The following is a 20535-nucleotide window of genomic DNA, read 5'->3' as shown; positions in this document are numbered from 1 at the left end:
TACAAACTATAGAATTTTCTCAATAAAACCAAGAGAAAAAGATGTTTTATTAACACATTCTACCAGTATAGGAAGTTTAAAAGTGTTTAGTTACATGGAAATTATTTTTAAAAACTGCCGGTCAAACCGAAAAGATCCCAAATATCTTACAAACTATAGAATTTTCTCAATAAAACCAAGAGAAAAAGATTGTTTTATTAACACATTCTACCAGTATAGGAAGTTTAAAAGTGTTTAGTTACATGGAAATTATTTTTAAAAACTGCCGGTCAAACCGAAAAGATCCCAAATATCTTACAAACTATAGAATTTTCTCAATAAAACCAAGAGAAAAAGATTGTTTTATTAACACATTCTACCAGTATAGGAAGTTTAAAAGTGTTTAGTTACATGGAAATTATTTTTAAAAACTGCCGGTCAAACCGAAAAGATCCCAAATATCTTACAAACTATAGAATTTTCTCAATAAAACCAAGAGAAAAAGATTGTTTTATTAACACATTCTACCAGTATAGGAAGTTTAAAAGTGTTTAGTTACATGGAAATTATTTTTAAAAACTGCCGGTCAAACCGAAAAGATCCCAAATATCTTACAAACTATAGAATTTTCTCAATAAAACCAAGAGAAAAAGATTGTTTTATTAACATATTCTACCAGTATACGAAGTTTAAAAGTGTTTAGTTACGTGGAGATTATTTTAAAAAACTGCCTGTCAAACCGAAAAGATCCCCAAAAAGTTATTGAAAAGGTGCCAATTTTGAAAAAGTGTGCTAGTAGTGGGGGGAGCGATGCCCTCCCCGCATTAGCTACGTCACTGCAAATCAGTAGAACTGAATGTGTAGCTCAATGTATCAAATTACATAAGGGACTTTTAACTTACAGCACCGGTGTCATTCTGGCGCGGGACTAATTTCAACGATAACGGGTACTTGATATGCTTTTAATTTAACTAATTACATCGTGTGTCTTAATTACCCTTTGCTAAGGTAAACGTTAATGTTTGTGGATAACACAAGGCGACCTACATGTTTCAGGATCGGTGTTCCATCACCTCTCGTGGTTAAATATTTCATTTTATCATAAACTTAAGCGACATCGTGAAAGGGGCTGTCCCCCTGTTTTATAAAAGAAACGGGGTTTTTTTTATTCACCAACGAATGAGGGAACGGTTGTGATTCATACTGACATTGCACTTGACTTTCAAATCGGGGTGGGAAAAAAAAAAAAAAAGATTAATATTTGGCAATACACCACACTTTATTGCCCTTTTTTCTTCCATCCATGACGAACAGTTAAACTGCAACAATATTTATGTGACTTGGAGAGGACCTACTTGGCGGTAAGAAAAAAAAAAAAGGCGATCCTTCGGTATAGGTACAGACGTGACTTTGTTTATGTTTCTGAAGATAAGAGAAACCCTTTTCTCCCACCCCTAACCCTAACACAAACCGTAACCCTAAACCCCCATATATATTTAAAAAAAGCACTTTCTTGAATAGCGATCCTTCGGTATAGGTACACACGTGACTTTGTTTACATTTCTGAAGATAACAGAAACCCTTTTCTCCCACCCCTAACCCTAACACAAACCGTAACACTAAACCCCCATATATAAAAAAAATCACTTTCTTGAAATGTATCCGGTACTTATACCGAAGTTACGCCGAAAAATAAGACATTAATTTTTACACTTAAGACTCGTCTCAGTAAGCGAGTGTAATATCTGATCGGCGGACTTTCGGAATAGCCACCACACCATGAAGAAGGAAAAGAACATAGAATTGGGTAGTTGTTTCCACCCGTGAAAGAATTGTTTTGCGCACAAATTTTTCTCTACATTTTTGTCCCATAATTCTGTGCCCTTTTCTGATTTTGGCGATCCTTCGGTATAGGTACGCACGTGACTTTGTTTACATTTCTGAAGATAAGAGAAACCCTTTTCTCCCACCCCTAACACAAACCCTAACCCTAACCCCCATATATATATATATAAAAACACTTTCTTGAAATGTATCCGGTACTTATACCGAAGTTACGCCCTGATTTTTGTTTTCTGTTACACCTATCTCACGACATTGATCTTTTCTGTTACACCTATCTCACGACATTGGTCTTTTCTGTTACACCTATCTCACGACATTGATCTTTTCTGTTACACCTATCTCACGACATTGGTCAATGAAAGCCCATGATGTTCGATACAGAAACTGAACCACAAATTGTTTATATACGCTCATATTTCTTTTAAGAATTCTGTGAGTAATTAATATGGAAGATGTTAATCACTTGGACAGTTCTACGGCAACTATCTTCAACAATATAGATACAGTTTCACAGACAGACGTAGACGAGAAACCTTTATACTGTGAAACATTTATTCACCAACGATCATTATACGGAAATATTCCTGAATATAGCTGTGAGATTTGTAGGGAAACATTCTCTTCGGAGCACGAAGTATTTACCCACAAAGAAATACACAGTCTCGGAAAGACATACAAGTGTGAAATCTGTGGGAAATATTTTGCCAAAAACCGCGATTTAACAACACACATACGAATTCACACTGGGGAAAAACCTTATCACTGTGAAATCTGTGGTAAATCTTTCTCTCATAATTCTAGCCTTGTCATTCACATACGAATCCACACGGGAGAAAAGCCTTATCCTTGTGAAATCTGTGGTAAATCGTTCGCTGATAATTCCAGCCTCGTCGCTCACCAAAGAGTACACACTGGAGAAAAACTGTTCAATTGCGAAATCTGTGGTAAATCGTTTGTCTTTAAAAGTGATTTAAACAGACACAAACGAAAACACACGGGAGAGAAACCCTATCGCTGTGAAATCTGTCAGAAATCATTCTCTGATCATTCCAGCCTCTTAGTTCACCGACGAATCCACACGGGTGAAAAGCCGTATCGTTGCCAGATATGTGGGGTGTCTTTCTCTGATAATTCCAGTCTTGTACGTCACCGGAAAATTCACACTGGGGAAAAACAGTTTCACTGTGAAGTCTGTGGAAAATCCTTTATCTCTAACAGTGATTTAAACCGACACAAACGAATTCATACTGGAGAAAAGCCTTATCACTGTGAAATCTGTGGCAAATCTTTCACTCGGAATTCCCATCTTCTGAACCACATACGTAGTCATACAGACGAGAAACCCCTTTCGCTGTGAAATAAATGCTATTTACAAGTTACACATTGGTGAACAGTTATCACTTGTGAAATATGTAGGTAATAATTATCATTGAATTCTTGGATCTTTTCGGTTTGAACGGCAGTTTTTTTTTTCTAGCGGTGTCATATGAAATTGTCACCCATAATTATGACCCTAGTATCGATCTATTGCATTTCAATCTGTTTTAGGGTTAGGGGTGGGGGGAAGGGTGTCTTTTTTTTTCTTCACAAATGTAAATAAACCCAATCTGTTTCTTAAACGAGGGACATATTCGTACGGCACAGAATGTTTTCACCTCAATAGACGTCATTGATTGGTTGAAATTGAAGAAAAAAACAGCAACAAATATCTTACAAACTATAGAATTTTCTCAATAAAGCCCAGAGAAAAAGATGTTTTATAAACACATTCTACCAGTATACGAAGTTTAAAATTTTCTAGTTACCTAGAAATTATGTTAAAAACTGCCGTTCAAACGGAAAAGATCCTTTTTCTCTTTTACCATTTTATCCGCTTTCTTTCTTTTGTAAAAACTATATTAGATAAAATTTCCCTTTGTTTTAAATGTTTATTTCTATGTAATCATAAATTGGCGATCTTTCGTCTCTAGTAGACCTTTCCGTCGATTTCCATAAAATTTTTTTTTTTTTTACATATGGGCTTGCGGGAACTTTTGAAGTAATATACATACATATACACATACACCGAGTAAAAAATTTCAGTTATCTCTTTCTTTCACACATTACTCTGTCTCTTCACACACACTAACAGAAGCACTTCACTTACACAACATGCTGTCTGTCTCCCACACCCCATCAAACACACACACACACACATGTCCATCAATGCTTCCCATGCACGGTAACTTCAAAAGAACTTCCCTCGTCATACAATCGCTTTCTCTTAGTCTCTTTCGCTCTCATTACTTCAAAAGTTCCCGCAAGCCCATATGTAAAAAAAAAAAATTTTTTTACGGAAATCGACGGAAAGGTCTACTAGAGACGAAAGATTGCCCATAAATTTTCTGTTTATATCTGAAAACGGTAATTTAAGAAATAGAATAATGATAACATTTTAAAGATATAGTTTCAAGTTGTGGAAGTTGTTCCCCTTTATTGTCTCAGTTCTCCGACAGATGGCTCTACTTGTTGGACTCCGACTTCTATTCAAAAGTTCATCTTGATGTATTCTTTGTCTCAAATGTTCCCGTCCTTTTACAAATAGGCTGTAAGCAATTTCAACAATTCATTACGTGTCACAGATATATATATTATACGCAAAATAAGTGTCAACTGTACACGAATAACTTGTTAGAAGTTGTGTCGTAATTTTCTGTGACCTCGTGGACTTCAACTTTGACCTCTCACCAGGTCACCCCACATTTCCACTCCATGGCTATATGTAAGTATTATAGAAACTTCGAATTATTTTAGTCCATATTTACGCCAGTCTGAGTGTATTTACTACTTGTTCTTTTGTTTTGTTCGCTGTGAACACCTTAGTTCTAGGCACTAGATTCTCCCGAAGGCGGCGAGCTGGCAGAATCGTTAGCACGCCGGGCGAAATGCTTAGCGGTATTTCGTCTGCCGCTACGTTCTGAGTTCAAATTCCGCCGAGGTCGACTTTGCCTTTCATCCTTTCGGGGTCGATAAATTAAGTACCAGTTACGCACTGGGGTCGATGTAATAGACTTAATACCTATGTCTGTCCTTGTTTGCCCCCTCTGTGTTTAGCCCCTTGTGGGTAATAAAGAAATAGGTATTTCGTCTGCCGCTACGTTCTGAGTTCAAATTCCGCCGAGGTTGACTTTGCCTTTCATCCTTTCGGGGTCGATAAATTAAGTACCAGTTACGCACTGGAGTCGATGTAATCGACTTAATACCTATGTCTGTCCTTGTTTGTCCCCTCTATGTTTAGCCCCTTGTGGGCAGTAAAGAAACAGGTATTTCGTCAGCCGTTACGTTCTGAGTTCAAATTCCGCCGAGGTCGACTTTGCCTTTCATCCTTTCGGGGTCGATAAATTAAGTACCAGTTGCGTACTGGAGTCGATGTATTCGACTTAATCCGTTTGTCTGTCCTTGTTTGTCCCCTCTGTGTTTAGCCCCTTGTGGGTAGTAAAGAAATAGGCATTTCGTCTGCCGTTACGTTCTGAGTCCAAAGTCCGCCGAGGTCGACTTTACCTTTCATCCTTTCTGGGTCGATAAATTAAGTACCAGTTACGCTCTGAGGCCGGTGGAATCGACTTAATCCGTTTGTCTGTCCTTGTTTGTCCCCTCTATGTTTAGCCCCTTAGGTATTTCGTCTGTCTTTACGTTCTAAGTTCAAATTCCGCCGAGGTCGACTTTGCCTTTCATCCTTTCTGAGTTGATAAATTAAGTACCAGTTGCATACTGGGGTCGATCTAATCGACTGGCTCCCTCCCTCAAAATTTCGGGCCTTGTGCCTAAAGTAGAAAAGAATATTAGTCTGAATGTCCGGCAACTGCTGCAGCCCTACGGAAATAAGATCAGGGACAACAGTTATGACCCTTGGCTTGACAATTATTTTGGCATTCCTTCGATATAACTCGACAAAACCAAAACATTTCACTTTGGATATTTCCGTGGGTTGTGGAGTGTAGATATAACGAAGTTATGCCAGCAATGTCTCGTTTTAAACTTGAAGAAAAAAAAGGCTTACATGGCAATCTTTCGTCTCTAGTAGACCTTTCCATCGATTTCCGTGAAAAAAATTTTTTTTTTTACATATGGGCTTGCGGGAACTTTTGAAGTAATGAGAGCAAAAGAGACTAAGAGAAAGCGATTGTATGACGAGGGAAGTTCTTTTGAAGTTACCGTGCATGGGAAGCATTGATGTACATGTGTGTGTGTATATGTATGTATATTACTTCAAAAGTTCCCGCAAGCCCATATGTAAAAAAAAAATATATTTTTTTACGGAAATCGACGGAAAGGTCTACTAGAGACGAAAGATCGCCGCCTTACATATTTGTTCTTCCCTGTTCCATGTGTGTATGTAAAATCCGCAAATTTCCAAGCAGAAAACAGAATCGAACTGTCATTTGCTTCGACGGGAAAATACATACCCAAAGTGAAATGTTTTGATTTTGTTGAGTTATATTTTCACAAACAGGCTGTTCTATTGATTGGGTCACCTGGAACCCTCATCATCATAACTGACAAAGTGCCAGTTTTTTTTATCATCATCATCATCATCATCATCATTTAACGTCCGCTTTCCATGCTAGCATGGGTTGGACGGTTCAACTGGGGTCTGGGGAGCCCGAAAGCTGCACCAGTCCAGTCAGATCTGGCAGTGTTTCTACAGCTGGATGCCCTTCCTAACGCCAACCACTCCGAGAGTGTAGTGGGTGATTTTATGTGCCACCGACACAGGTGCCAGACGAGGCTGACAAACGGCCACGCTCGGATGGTGTTTTTTATGTGCCACCGACACAGGTGCCAGACGAGGCTGGCAGACGGCCACGCTCGGATGGTGTTTTTTATGTGCCACCGACACAGGTGCCAGACGAGGCTGGCAGACGGCCACGCTCGGATGGCGTTTTTATGTGCCACCGACACAGGTGCCAAAAATTATTTACCCTTTCCACATGTTCCCTCCACAATTAGAGCTTGGCACTTCTTGATGCAACAGTCTTCATTCATTTGTATATATGTGTGTGTGTGTATATATATATATATATATATATATATATATATATATATAAGTAGTTGAATGAATTATCCTAGTATGGATAATTCGGTTAACCGATACCTGGGTAGCAAATTCACGTCAGAAAAACACGGTTGAAGCTACATGCCAAGGGCAGAGATCACGTGCTTTCGTGTGGAAATTTGTGTGTTTTTTTTAATACAAATAAATGAAAGAATGGAGTTGAACAACGATTTAACAAAATTCCTTTATTCTCGACATATGTTTCGAAGGCTGCATATTCCTAATTTCGAAGGAATAAGGGGTGCATTATGCCGCCTTCTCATCAGGAAAGACAAGGAACTTAGGTCAGCATCAAGATGAACAAAAACTCTTAGATGACTGCCCACTCGGAGTCCATAGCGACATAAGTTCCTTGTCTCTCCTGATGAGAAGGCGGCATAATGCACCCCTTATTCCTTCGAAATTAGGAATATGCAGCCTTCGAAACATATGTCGAGAATAATGGAATTTTGTTAAATCGTTGTTCAACTCCATTCTTTCATTTATTTGTATATATATATATATATATATATATACTTTATTTAAAGCAGCAGAAAATCCAACAAAACCTGTTACTCTGAGTTTCCCGTTGCCGTTCATCGGACAGATTTATATATATATATATATATTGATTACTTCTTAATTAATTTTACCCTTCGTTATTATTGATAATAGCAAACTACAGGTTTTTTCTGTAGTAGTTTACTTGAAGTCACACGAGGATGGGCAGGGGAGGGTAACTGAACCACATTCATGTTTTGAATTCGGCGGTACTAACACTGAATATTATCTGTCTGATACCGTTAGGTAGAGAGATATGTTCAATTGTTCCAGTACCTTCGAATTTTGGGGTCCTATGCTGAAGAGGAAAATGGTTGGTAAAGTATAATTATATACTCTTTACTCTTTTACTCTTTTACTTGTTTCAGTCATTTGACTGTGGCCATGCTGGAGCACCACCTTTAGACGAGCCAATCGATCCCGGGACTTATTCTTTGTAAGCCCAGTACTTATTCTATCGGTCCCTTTTGCCGAACCGCTAAGTGACGGGGACGTAAACACACCAGTATCGGTTGTCAAGCAATGCTAGGGGGACAAACACAGACACACAAACACACACACACACATATATATATATATACACATATATACGACGGGCTTCTTTCAGTTTCCGTCTACCAAATCCACTCACAAGGCATTGGTCAGCCCGAGGCTATAGCAGAAGACACTTGCTCAAGATGCCACGCAGTGGGACTGAACCCGGAACCATGTGGTTGGTTAGCAAGCTACTTACCACACAGCCATAACCTAATTCCGAAACGCGCGTCCATAGGTGATCAGATATTGATTGATTTTCGTTACTCTTCCTCTCTGCCTGCGTGGATTGTTTTCAAGTATTTTGGTTTTTCTGGGAGTCCCTTTTTAAAGTAGAAGAAATAGCTAAGGTTTTTGGCTGCTATTTCTAAACTTCGGTATGTGGTAAAGCAAATCTTTGCTGAACCCTAATTATTAAGTATATATATATATATATATATAAATAGATAATAAGATTTCCACTGATGTATCTTTTACTTTTTAAGTATCCTTTATGTCTTACACTTTTGTTCTTTTATTATTTCAGATCATCAGCTGACACTGGTATCAAAGAATTGATTACTTCAATACATCATCAGTAAATGTTACACAGAATGGACGTAGCCTTGTTCATATAAATTTATGGTGAAATATTTCTTCTGAACTCAGATTAATAACAATAGTTCTTTGTTTCATTGTCTAGAATGCTTACAAAATGACAATGATTTCTCACTCCAATTAATTTTGGATTATTAAAAAAGTGTGCAGTGTTTTTGTATGTATGAAAAAAAAAAAAAAAAAGGGACACAGTTTCTGAAAATACAATCGTAGTTTAATCCTTTAGCATTTAAGCTGGTCATATCTGGTCAAAACAGTCTATTTGTTTCATTGTTCAAACTGGCCTGATCAAGCCTTTCACACCTACCCTACAATGTTATCCTTTAGCATTTAGGCTGGTCATCTCTGGTCAAAACAATCTATTTGTGTCATCGTTCAAACTGGCCTGATCAAGCCTTTCACACATACCCTACAATGTTTTCCTTTAGCATTTAAGTTGGCCATATCTGGTCAAAACAGCCTATTTTTGTCATTGTTCAAACTGGCCTGGTCAAGCCTTTCACACCCACCCTACAATGTTATCTTAATAAACAGTCGCATCTTCAAAATCTCGGTCATGAGATAATACACGATTAATTCAAAACAATTTGATTAAATAAGCGTTGTATTTGATGGAGTAATTTGAATGTTAAAAGTGTTCAATAGTTCTACAGAATAAAATATAAAATCAGAAAAAAACGGAAAACCAACTGTTTTCTTTTTGGTGAGAAAAGAATAATTATGGCAAATGAATTATGTGGAAACAAGGTTATATGTAAAAGTATTAATTATTCTGCTGATACAAAGAAGGAAATTGGCAAAACTTCATATTTATGTGATATCTGTAAAAAGACATTCTCTCAAAGAGGTAACCTCACCAGGCACAAACGTATTCATACAGGTGAGAAACCATATCGGTGTGATATCTGTGGTAAAACATTCTCTGGAGGAAATACCTTAACCAAACATGTACGCATTCATACAGGAGAGAAGCCTTATGAATGCGATGTCTGTGGTAAATCATTCTCTGGGAGTGGTGACTTGACCATTCACATACGCATTCATACAGGTGAGAAACCATATCCCTGTGACGTCTGTGGTAAATCATTTTCTCATAATCCTAACTTGACTATACACAAACGTATTCATACAGGAGAGAAATCATATCACTGTGATATCTGCGGTAAATCATTCTCTCATAATCACCACTTAGCCAGACACAAACGAGTTCATACAGGAGAGAAACCATATCAGTGTGATATCTGTAGCAAGTCATTCTCTGAAAAAGGACACTTAACTACGCATATAAGTATTCATACTAAAAAGTAACTATCTGCATCAAACGGAGGCGCAATGGCCCAGTGGTTAGGGCAGCGGACTCACGGTTGTAGGATCGCGGTTTCGATTCCCAGACCAGGCATTGTGAGTGTTTATTGAGCGAAAACACCTAAAGCTTCACAAGGCTCCTGCAGGGGGTGGTGGTGAACCCTGCTGTACTCTTTCACCACAACTTTCTCTCACTCTTTCTTCCTGTTTCTGTTGTACCTGTATTTCAAGGGGCCGGCCTTGTCACTCTCTCTGTGTCACGCTGAATATCCCCGAGAACTACGTTAAGGGTACACGTGTCTGTGGAATGCTCAGCCACTTGCATGTTAATTCCACGAGCAAGCTGTTCCGTTGATCGTATCAGCTGGGACCCTCATCGTTGTAACCGACGGAGTGCTCCTACTACTACTATCTGCATCAAAATTTAGGATGTAAATATTTCACAGAGAAATATAGCAATAAAAACTTGATGGCTTTGTGACAAAATTTGAAGCCAAATTATCAATATTGATAATTTCTTGTGTAGGATGTAAATTAAAACTCTCTGAGCATAGTATTTATTGATTAAAATTGTCTGATGTGTATAGGTATTCCTAATAAAAAGTAACTGTATATGTAGGCGCAGGAGTGGCTGTGTGGTAAGTAGCTTGCTTACCAACCACATGGTTTCGGGTTCAGTCCCACTGCGTGGCATCTTGGGCAAGTGTCTTCTGCTATAGCCCCGGGCCGACCAAAGCCTTGTGAGTGGATTTGGTAGACGGAAACTGAAAGAAGCCTGTCGTACATATGTATATATATATATATATATATATATATATATATATATATATATATATATATGTGTTTGTGTGTCTGTGTTTGTCCCCCTAGCATTGCTTGTCAACCGATGCTGGTGTGTTTACGTCCCCGTCACTTAGCGGTTTGGCAAAAGAGACCGATAGAATAAGTACTGGGCTTACAAAGAATAAGTCCTGGGGTCGAGTTGCTCAATTAAAGGCGGTGCTCCAGCACTGAAACAAGTAAAAAAGTAAACAAAAAGTAACTGTATATGTATCAAAATTCAGGTTGTACTAAACACTTCACAGAAAAATGTATCAATAATCAATATTATCAATATTGATTAAGGTGGCGAGCTGGCAGAATCGTTTCTATTCCAGGTAAAATGTTTAGCAGCATTTCATCCGTCCTTACATTCTGAGTTCAAATTCCAATGAGGTCAACTTTGCCTTTCATCCTTTTGGGGTCAGTGAATTCAGCTGAGTACTGGAGTTGATATAATCAACTTAACTCCTTCCCTGAATTTATGGGCCTTGTGCCAAAATTTGTAACCAAATTACCAATATTGATTTTTCTTGTGTGGAGTTTAAATTATGACCCTTCTGAGCATAATATTTAATAGAATTAAACTGAGCACTGGAGTTAATATAATCAACTTAACCCTTTTGTTACCAACCTGGCCAAAACCGGCTCTGGCTCTGTAGTAGAAATGTCTTGTTTCCATAAGTTTTTCATTAAAATATACCACCAAACCTTAGTTGCAATTTATGTTCCTAACACTTGCTTAATGATAGTTAAATTATTTTACTAAATTCTTTGTTATATTTAAAATAATTGAAAGAAACACAGGGCATCTTAAAATAAATACAGTAACGAAAGGGTTAACACCTTCCCTGAAATTATGGGCCTTGTACCAAAATTTGTTACCAAATTACTAATATTGATTTTTCTTGTGTGGGGTTTAAATTAGAACCCTTCTGAGCATAGTATTTACTGATTGGTGTTTTCCTGAACTGTCAAAATTAACTCTGCCAAAATTGATTTACCAGTGAAAGCACTATTTATAACAGAATTTTTGTAATATTGTTTAATAAAATTAACTTAAAGAAAGTGATACCCATGTCTTGATGTGATTATCATATTGCTTGAGTGATTAGTAGAATTCTGCAGGCCGATGGATGCTATAGTGGAGGCACATGGCCTAGTGGTTAGAGCAGCGGACTCGCGGTCGAGGGATCGCGGGTTCGAATCTCAGACTGGACGATGCGTGTGTTTATGAGTGAAACACCTAAGGTCCACGTGGCTCCGGCAGAAGGCAATGGCAAAACTTCTGCTGACTCTTTCGCCACAACTTTCTCTCACTCTTTCCTCCTGCATCTTGCAGCTCACCTGCGACGGACTGGCGTCCCGTCCAGGTAGGGAACCTATATGCCAAGGAAACCGGGAAACCGGCCCTTATGAGCCAGGCATGGCTCGAGAAGGTACTGTTTTGTTTTGTGGAGGCACATGGCCTAGCGTTTAGAGCAGTGGACTTGCGCTCAAGGGATCGAGGGTTCGAATCTCAGACTGGACGATGTGTGTGTTTATGAGCGAAACACCTAAGCTCCACGCGGCTCCGGCAGAAGGTAATGGCGAAACTTCTGCTGACTCTTTCACCACAACTTTCTCTCACTCTTTCCTCCTGTGTCTTGCAGCTCACCTGCGATGGACTGGCGTCCCGTACAGGTGGGGAACCTATATGCCAAGGAAACCGGGAAACCAGCCCTTATGAGCCAGGCATGGCTCGAGAAGGTACTGTTTTGTTTTGTGGAGGCACATGGCCTAGCGGTTAGAGCAGCGGACTTGCGGTCGAGGGATCGAGGGTTCGAATCTCAGACTGGACGATGTGTGTGTTTATGAGCGAAAACACCTAAGCTCCACGCGGCTCCGGCAGAAGGTAATGGTGAAACTTCTGCTGACTCTTTTGCCACAACTTTCTCTCACTCTTTCCTCCTGCATCTTACAGCTCACCTGCGATGGACTGGCGTCCCGTCCAACCCATGCCAGCAGGGACAATGATGATGATGGTGAAACCAAATCCAAAAACAAAATAAGACATTTTATTTTACTTGTTTCAGTCATTTGACTGCAGCCAGGTTTTTAGTCTAAGAAATCATCCCCAGGACTTATTCTATCAGTCTTTTTTGCTGAACCACTAAGTTACAGGTATGTAAACACATCAGCATCAGTTGTGAAGCAATGACAGGGGTACAAACACAGACATAAAGACATACATAAATATATACATATATATATATTTGATGGGCTTCTTTCAGTTTCTGTCTACCAAATCCACTCACAAGGCTTTGGTCGGCCTAAGGCTATCGCAGAAGACACTTGCTCTAGGTGAAATGCAGTGGGATTGAACCCAAAACCATTTGGTTGGGAAGCAAGCTTTTCTACCACACAGCCATGCCAGTGAAGCATGTCAGTTTCATTTCTTTCAAGCCTACACATGTCCTTGGTAATCCCAGCCCATGATTTACTGCCGTGTTGCATACCTGTCCACATACAGGCTCCATACAGTCTGCCTCTCACTCTGACGATGAGCTTGTTTCAGTTTCCATCCACCAAGTCCATTTACAAGGCTTTGATCTGCCTGGGGTTTGAGTAAAAGATACTTACCCAAGGTGCCATGCAGTGGGACTGAACCTGGGAGCATGTGGTTAGGAAACCAATTTCTTACCACACAACCATTCTTGCACCTAACTCGTCAAATATTCTTCATTTTATATTCATACTAGCAGTATAGCCCAGCATTGCTCGGGCTTGTTTTTCTTTCGACCCTTTAGAATTAGAATTTTTGAAAAGTAAAAATTTTGCATTATGTAACTTGTTTTTCTCTTTAAGTGAACATTTTTCTGGTTGAAATACACCGAGAAATGGCGACACAGCAGTCAAAAAATCATAAAAAATAGGGATTTTCATAGAAAAAAAGCATCTTTTTGATGTAAATAATTTTTGGTGTTAACATGGTCCGATTTGAATTTTTTCTTCTATGGAAGGAAGAGCAAGCCTTCTTCTATCATACTCTCAATTTTGGTCAACTTGCGTCACAGGGTCTCGGAGGAGATAGTGTTAGTTGAAGGCTACCAAATCTGCCATACACAGACAACATCAGCTTTATAAATAGTAAAAATAGGGATTTTCATAGAAAAAAGCACCTTTTTGATGTAAATAATTTTTGGTCTTAATATTGTCCAATTTGAATTTTATCTTCTACGGAAGGAAGAGCAAGCCTTCTTCTATCGTACTCTCAATTTTGGTCAACTTGCACCGCAGGGTCTCGGAGGAGATAGTGTTAGTTGAAGGCTACCAAATCTGCCATACACAGACAACATCAGCTTTATAAATAGTAAAAAATAGGGATTTTCATAGAAAAAAGCACCTTTTTGATGTAAATAATTTTTGGTCTTAATATTGTCCAATTTGAATTTTATCTTCTACGGAAGGAAAAGCAAGCCTTCTTCTATCGTACTCTCAATTTTGGTCAACTTGCACCGCAGGGTCTCGGAGGAGATAGTGTTAGTTGAAGGCTACCAAATCTGCCACACACAGACAACTTCAGCTTTATATATATAGAAATTTAGTTAAAGATAAGCTAACATTCAGTTAAGTCATGACAGAATCATGTTATAAATAAAAAGTAGCATTATATAAAGTTTAAACCAACATCAGAACCATTTCTATGATGGGATACATACAAACAAGTTACAGAAGAAGCTACTTAGAAGAATATAAAAGACACTGTTCACACACACACATACATTATACATGTAATCTCTTATGGTGAAAGTACATGGTTCAGTGGTTAGAGTGTCGGATTCACAACCATGAGGCAGTGACTTTGATTCATGGACCGGGTTGCGTGTTGTGTTCTTGAGCAAGGCACTTTATTTCACGTTGCTCCAGTTCACTCAGCTGTAGAAATGAGTTGCGACGTCACAGGTGCCAAGCTGTATCGGTCCCTTTGTCTTTCCCTTGGATAACATTGGTGGCGTGGAAAGTAGAGGCTGATATGCATGGGTGACTGCTGGTCTTCCATAAACTATATTGCCTGGACTTGTGCCAGGGAGGAAAACTTTCTAGGTGCAATCCTATGGTCATTCATGACTGAAGGGGGTCTTTGTCCTTTACCTTTTTAATCTGTTATTGTATAATGAAATACTCACTGAGAAGGTTGCAAAAAACAATGAAAAGGCTTTGACAAAAAGAAAAAAAATTCATATATTTAGTTGTCCAACCCATGCTAGCATGGAAAGCGGACGTTAAACGATGATGATGATGATGATGATGATGAGTAAATGAATGGAATTGAATCAGTGTGTGTGTGAATAATTATATTGGCATAATGACACTCCCTAGACACAACAAAATTTGCTTCACATACAGAATCTTGCAAACCAGATTTACTAAATATCAAATGATAAGGTTTTCTCCCCTTCATCAGTGTGTTTGTGTAGAGGAGGTGACACTTTTAAGAGAATGATTTACCACAGACAGCACTGCAGTTTGGTGATTTTCTCATCTCTTTTGACCGCTTTTTGGGAAAATATAATTAATTTTTCCATTATTTTTCTTTTTTACCACAATATATGAATTTTTTCTGTTTTCATTTACAAATACTTTCACTACTATATTCTTATAAACCTTTGAATTATACCATAATATATTATATGTATGATATCTATATATATATGTTATGTATATATATATATATATATATATATATATATATATATATTATATATATTATATATATATATATATATATATATATGTATATATGTAGGTCCCGGGTTGAGTCGGGGTTAACCACAGTTAATAAGGTACTCAATACATAGCAGAGTAAATTAATTTATTTTATAGAAGGAGCTTCTACAGGACTAGAACTGTTTCATTCAAATGAAATCTTCAGGAAGCTTCCTGAAGATTTCATTTGAATGAAACAGTTCTAGTCCTGTAGAAGCTCCTTCTACAAAATAAAATAAAATATATATATATTATATATATATATTATATATTATATATATTATAATTATTATTATGAGGGATAAAATCCAAACTTACAAGGAAAAAATTCAATTTAGAAATACTAAATCAAATTTCACACAATATAATATATATAAATAATTAGAAAAAAATCCACCTTTTATCAATTCAAAATGAACAATTAAATAACACTGTCTAGAAAATTACATATAATAGAAGTTTTAAAATTAAAATAACAATAAAACGTCAATGATTAAGTAAATTGCAAAAAAAAAAAAAAAATAAAAACGTATATAATTTGTAGAATAACAACACATGTTTCATGGCTATATTTAAGAAATGGTGTAATTTAATTGTTCATTTTGAATTGATGAAAGGTGGTTTTTAAAATTTTTATATATATATAATAATATATAAATAATAATATTAGGGATAATCCAACTTACAGGGAAAAATTAGATTTAGGATTGAATCCAATTTCATAGTAAAATATTATATTATATTATATTAAATTAGTTCATTGTTTAAACCACGCCAAGAAAAATATTTAAACCACCTGATGAAGACTGCGACTCCAAAAATTTGAAGATGTTAGCAGGCATGAAACGATCGTAGTGTGATATTAATTATATTTTTTTAATAATTTTGTTTATATTTAAATAATAAAATTAAATAATATTATGTATTGGCTTAAGTTTTTCATTGTTTGATTTGCCTAATAGTGGTTTTGTCTCTAATTTAATATATATATATATATGTATATATATATATATATATGGATGTGTGTGTGTGTGTATACAGATGGAGAGAGAGAGAGTGAGCTAGTGTGTAGCATGAACATTTGATCACCAGTTATTTAATTCAGGTGATGAAACACGATCTTTGAATGTTAGGCCTCACAGACTGACTGGTGTGATGTGAAGGAAATGTGGCTGCTATTTCTAGCAAGCTGAGGAACTATGTAGCACCAGTGTTGCCATTTTAAATGCAAAATCTATCAATGTTTAAGAAACATTCTCTCTATGCGAAGAAAAGTAATATAGTGAAATACACATCATATAAAGCATTTATCATAAGGAGTAAATTATATTGTGTGGTAAGTAGCTTGCTAACCAACCACATGGTTGCGGGTTCAGTCCCACTGCGTGGCATCTTGGCAAGTGTCTTCTGCTATAGCCCGGGCCGACCAATGCCTTGTGAGTGGATTTAGTAGACGGAAACTGAAAGAAACCTGTCGTATATATGTATATATAAATTATTATATATGTGTGTGTGATTGTGTGTCTGTGTTTGTCCCCCAGCATTGCTTGACAACCGATGCTGGTGTGTTTACGTCCCGTTACTTAGCGGTTCGGCAAAAGAGACCAATAGAATAAGTACTGGGCTTACAAAGAATAAGTCCCGGGGTCGATTTGCTCGACTAAAGGCGGTACTCCAGCATGGCCGCAGTCAAATGACTGAAACAAGTAAAAGTGTATATATATACAAAGATACACACATATATATATACATATACCCGTTTTAAGATACCCGTGTCGGTGACACGTTAAAAGCACCATCCGAACGTGGCAGTTGCTAGCGCCGCCTGACTGGCATCCGTGTCGGTGACACGTAAAAGCAACAACCGATCTTGGCCATTTGCCAGACTCTCCTGGCACCTGTGCCGGTGGCACGTAAAAAGCACCCACTACACTCTCGGAGTGGTTGGCGTTAGGAAGGGCATCCAGCTGTAGAAACACTACCAGATCAGACTGGAGCCTGGTGCAGCCTCCTGGCTTCCCAGACCCCGATCGAACCGTCCAGCCCATGCTAGCATGGAAAACGGACGTTAAACGACGATGATGATGATGATACCTACACATACGTGTAGTTATATGCATATAAATAAGCGTCCAATAGGACAGCATAGTTATATTTAAATTACATATGATTTGACAGTTATGAGAGGTATACAATGAAAATAAAGGCCCAGGAGTGGCTGTGTGGTAAGTAGCTTGCTTACCAACCACATGGTTCTGGGTTCAGTCCCACTGCGTGGCACCTTGGGCAAGTGTCTTCTGCTATAGCCTCGGGCCGACCAATGCCTTGTGAGTGGATTTGGTAGACGGAAACTGAAAGAAGCCCGTTGTATATATATATATATATATATATATATATGTGCGTGTGTTTGTGTGTCTGTGTTTGTCCCCCTAGCTTTGCTTGACAACCGATGCTGGTGTGTTTATGTCCCCGTCACTTAGCGGTTCGGCAAAAAGAGACCGATAGAATAAGTACTGGGCTTACAAAGAATAAGTCCCGGGGTCGAGTTGCTCGATTAAAGGTGGTGCTCCAGAATGGCCGCAGTCAAATGACTGAAACAAGTAAAAGAGAGAGTATATTAAAAAACGAAGGACTAGCCATCACATTTTGAAAAAGAACACAACTCAGCGAACTTCTTAGGCGTTAACTTTAACCTCAATACATCATCTTATCAACCTTACCATAAACCTAATAACAATATCACATACATTCATGCACGAAATAACCATACTTATAATATAAACTAGCAGCATAGCCCGGCATTGCCCGGGTATGTAAGAGCCCCTGGAGCAGACATGATGCTCGCTGTGAATTAAAAAAAAATTCCTGCCAATTTGTTAAAGATGTTGTCGAAAATATGTCATCTTGAATTTGAACGCGATTTCCCAAAATGGCATGACTTTATCGATTTTTTTCTGATGGTAAGGTATTGCATGGAAAACTAACGCCAGAATTAAGTAACATTAAGCTTCACCATGAGTTTGGTGAAAATCGATTCCATGTTGCGAAAACTACAATAGAAAATGTGTTGCAAATAAAAAGCTTATATTCTCGACCCCATGTCGAATTTATTAATTTTTTTCAGAACTGGGGGAACTTTTCAAAATTTTCGCTGCGTTAGTTTTGAATTATGACATTGGGCTATGTCAAGTTTCATCAGAATCGGTTGAAAGCCGTGGTCAGGGTGAGGGTACAACCTGACAGACACACAGACACACAGACACACAGACACACAGACAGACAAACTGCCGTTTATATAGAGAGAGATGATCAAACCTCTAACGTAGAAAGTAGAAATAACCTATTATCGTCCAATGAGGAATTTTTTTTAGCAAGCACAAAGCTTGTTATAATTTAGCACTGAAGAATGCAGGATGGTGCTCTTTGCAATAAACATCATAATTATAAATGCTATAAATATGACTACCATAACTATAATCTCTCTAACAGAACGAATAATACTAATTTTACCAATCCACTAATCACCAAATACACTGTTAATAATGTAAGCAAACCCAAGTATACAGACAATAAATACTGAAAACAAATGACAATAGATAGAAATTAGAACATGAAACTTATACATTTAAAAAATCTAACTTATCTTTTTTTTTTCTTTCAGCACTCCGTCGGTTACGACGATGAGGGTTCCGGTTGATCCGATCAACGGAACAGCCTGCTCGTGAAATTAACGTGTAAGTGGCTGAGCACTCCACAGACACGTATACCCTTAACGTAGTTCTCGGGGATATTCAGCGCGACGCAGAGAGTGACGAGGCCGGCCCTTTGAAATACAGGCACAACAGAAACAGGAAGTAAGAGTGAGAGAAAGTTGTGGTGAAAGAGTACAGCAGGGATCACCACCATCCCCTGCCGGAGCCTCGGATGGAAGCACTCAGTCGGTTACGACGACGAGGGTTCCGGTTGATCGGAATCAACGGAACAGCCTGCTCGTGAAATTAACGTGTAAGTGGCTGAGCACTCCACAGACACGTGCACCCTTAACGTAGTTCTCGGGGATATTCAGCGTGACACAGAGAGTGACGAGGCCGGCCCTTTGAAATACAGGCACAACAGAACAGGAAGTAAGAGTGAGAGGAAGTTGTGGTGAAAGAGTACAGCAGGGATCACCACCATCCCCTGCCGGAGCCTCGTGGAGCTTTAGGTGTTTTCGCTCAATAAACACTCACAACGCCCGGTCTGGGAATCGAAACCGCGATCCTATGACTGCGAGTCCGCTGCCCTAACCACTGGGCCATTGTGCCTCCACATCTAACTTATCACACTACATCTCATCCTCCTAATAACTCACATAACCACATAACTCATATCATAAAGTTTGGAATGATAATATAGAAAAAAAGAAACCATGCCATATGTACGAATAGATGACTCGCAAAATATAAACTACTACGACAATAAGGAATACAACAATAGCATCATTTGGATCATAATTCCTTTTGCAAAACATCTAAAAACTAATTTCATTAAATCCATTAGAAACGTTATTAAAAGAAACTTTTAAAACTCTAAATATGCAAAAATATTTAATAACAAAATGATCAGATTTGGATTTTCCGTATTTCCTAACGTATTTAGGATCATCTCTTCATTTAACAATAGGAAACTAGACCAATTCTACAATAAAAAAAACTCCTTCTAATATACATGCTAACCCCAATAATTACATATTAAATAACAACAATTATCAGAATAACATAACTTCAATTACCCTTAGTACATATAGATATAACAATAGAGTACCAACTAATAGTTCTAATTGTAATTGTAGAGACCTGAATACTTGTGAGGTACAAGGTAACTGTAAAATGAAAGATGTAGTATAACAAGCAACAATTATTACCCATAATCTTTCAAAATTACTTACATTGGATGTACACAAAATCCTTTTAAATTAAGACTATATAATCATAGATCATCCTTTAACGATCCTAGAAAAAACAACAACACAGGTTTATCCAAAAAGGTTTGGCAACTAAAAAGAAGCAATATAGATTACTCGATTTCTTGGA

The 20535-nt window shown here is 37.9% G+C and overlaps 2 protein-coding genes across 2 annotated transcripts in view; both read left to right on the top strand.

The window, feature by feature from the left end:
- The window catches only part of LOC115226626 (zinc finger protein 239-like), a 44620-nt gene extending 33992 nt beyond the window's left edge, over positions 1-10628 (top strand). The window contains exons 4-5 of the mRNA XM_036515335.1: positions 9807-9897; positions 10303-10628. Of these exons, the coding sequence (XP_036371228.1) occupies positions 9807-9897; position 10303 (92 nt within the window). The 3' untranslated portion in view covers positions 10304-10628. The remainder of the gene's footprint in view (positions 1-9806; positions 9898-10302) is intronic.
- LOC115226692 (zinc finger protein 239-like) lies at positions 1557-8913 on the top strand. The gene is made up of 2 exons (XM_029797708.2): positions 1557-3236; positions 8520-8913. The coding sequence occupies exon 1, from the start codon at positions 2270-2272 to the stop codon at positions 3179-3181; it is 912 nt and encodes a 303-aa protein (XP_029653568.1). The 5' UTR covers positions 1557-2269; the 3' UTR covers positions 3182-3236; positions 8520-8913.
- Positions 10629-20535: the final 9907 nt, after the last annotated feature.

Source organism: Octopus sinensis, linkage group LG30, assembly GCF_006345805.1.
Source record: "Octopus sinensis linkage group LG30, ASM634580v1, whole genome shotgun sequence".
Lineage (NCBI taxonomy): Eukaryota > Metazoa > Mollusca > Cephalopoda > Octopoda > Octopodidae > Octopus > Octopus sinensis.
This window is presented reverse-complemented; position numbering and strand designations above follow the sequence as displayed.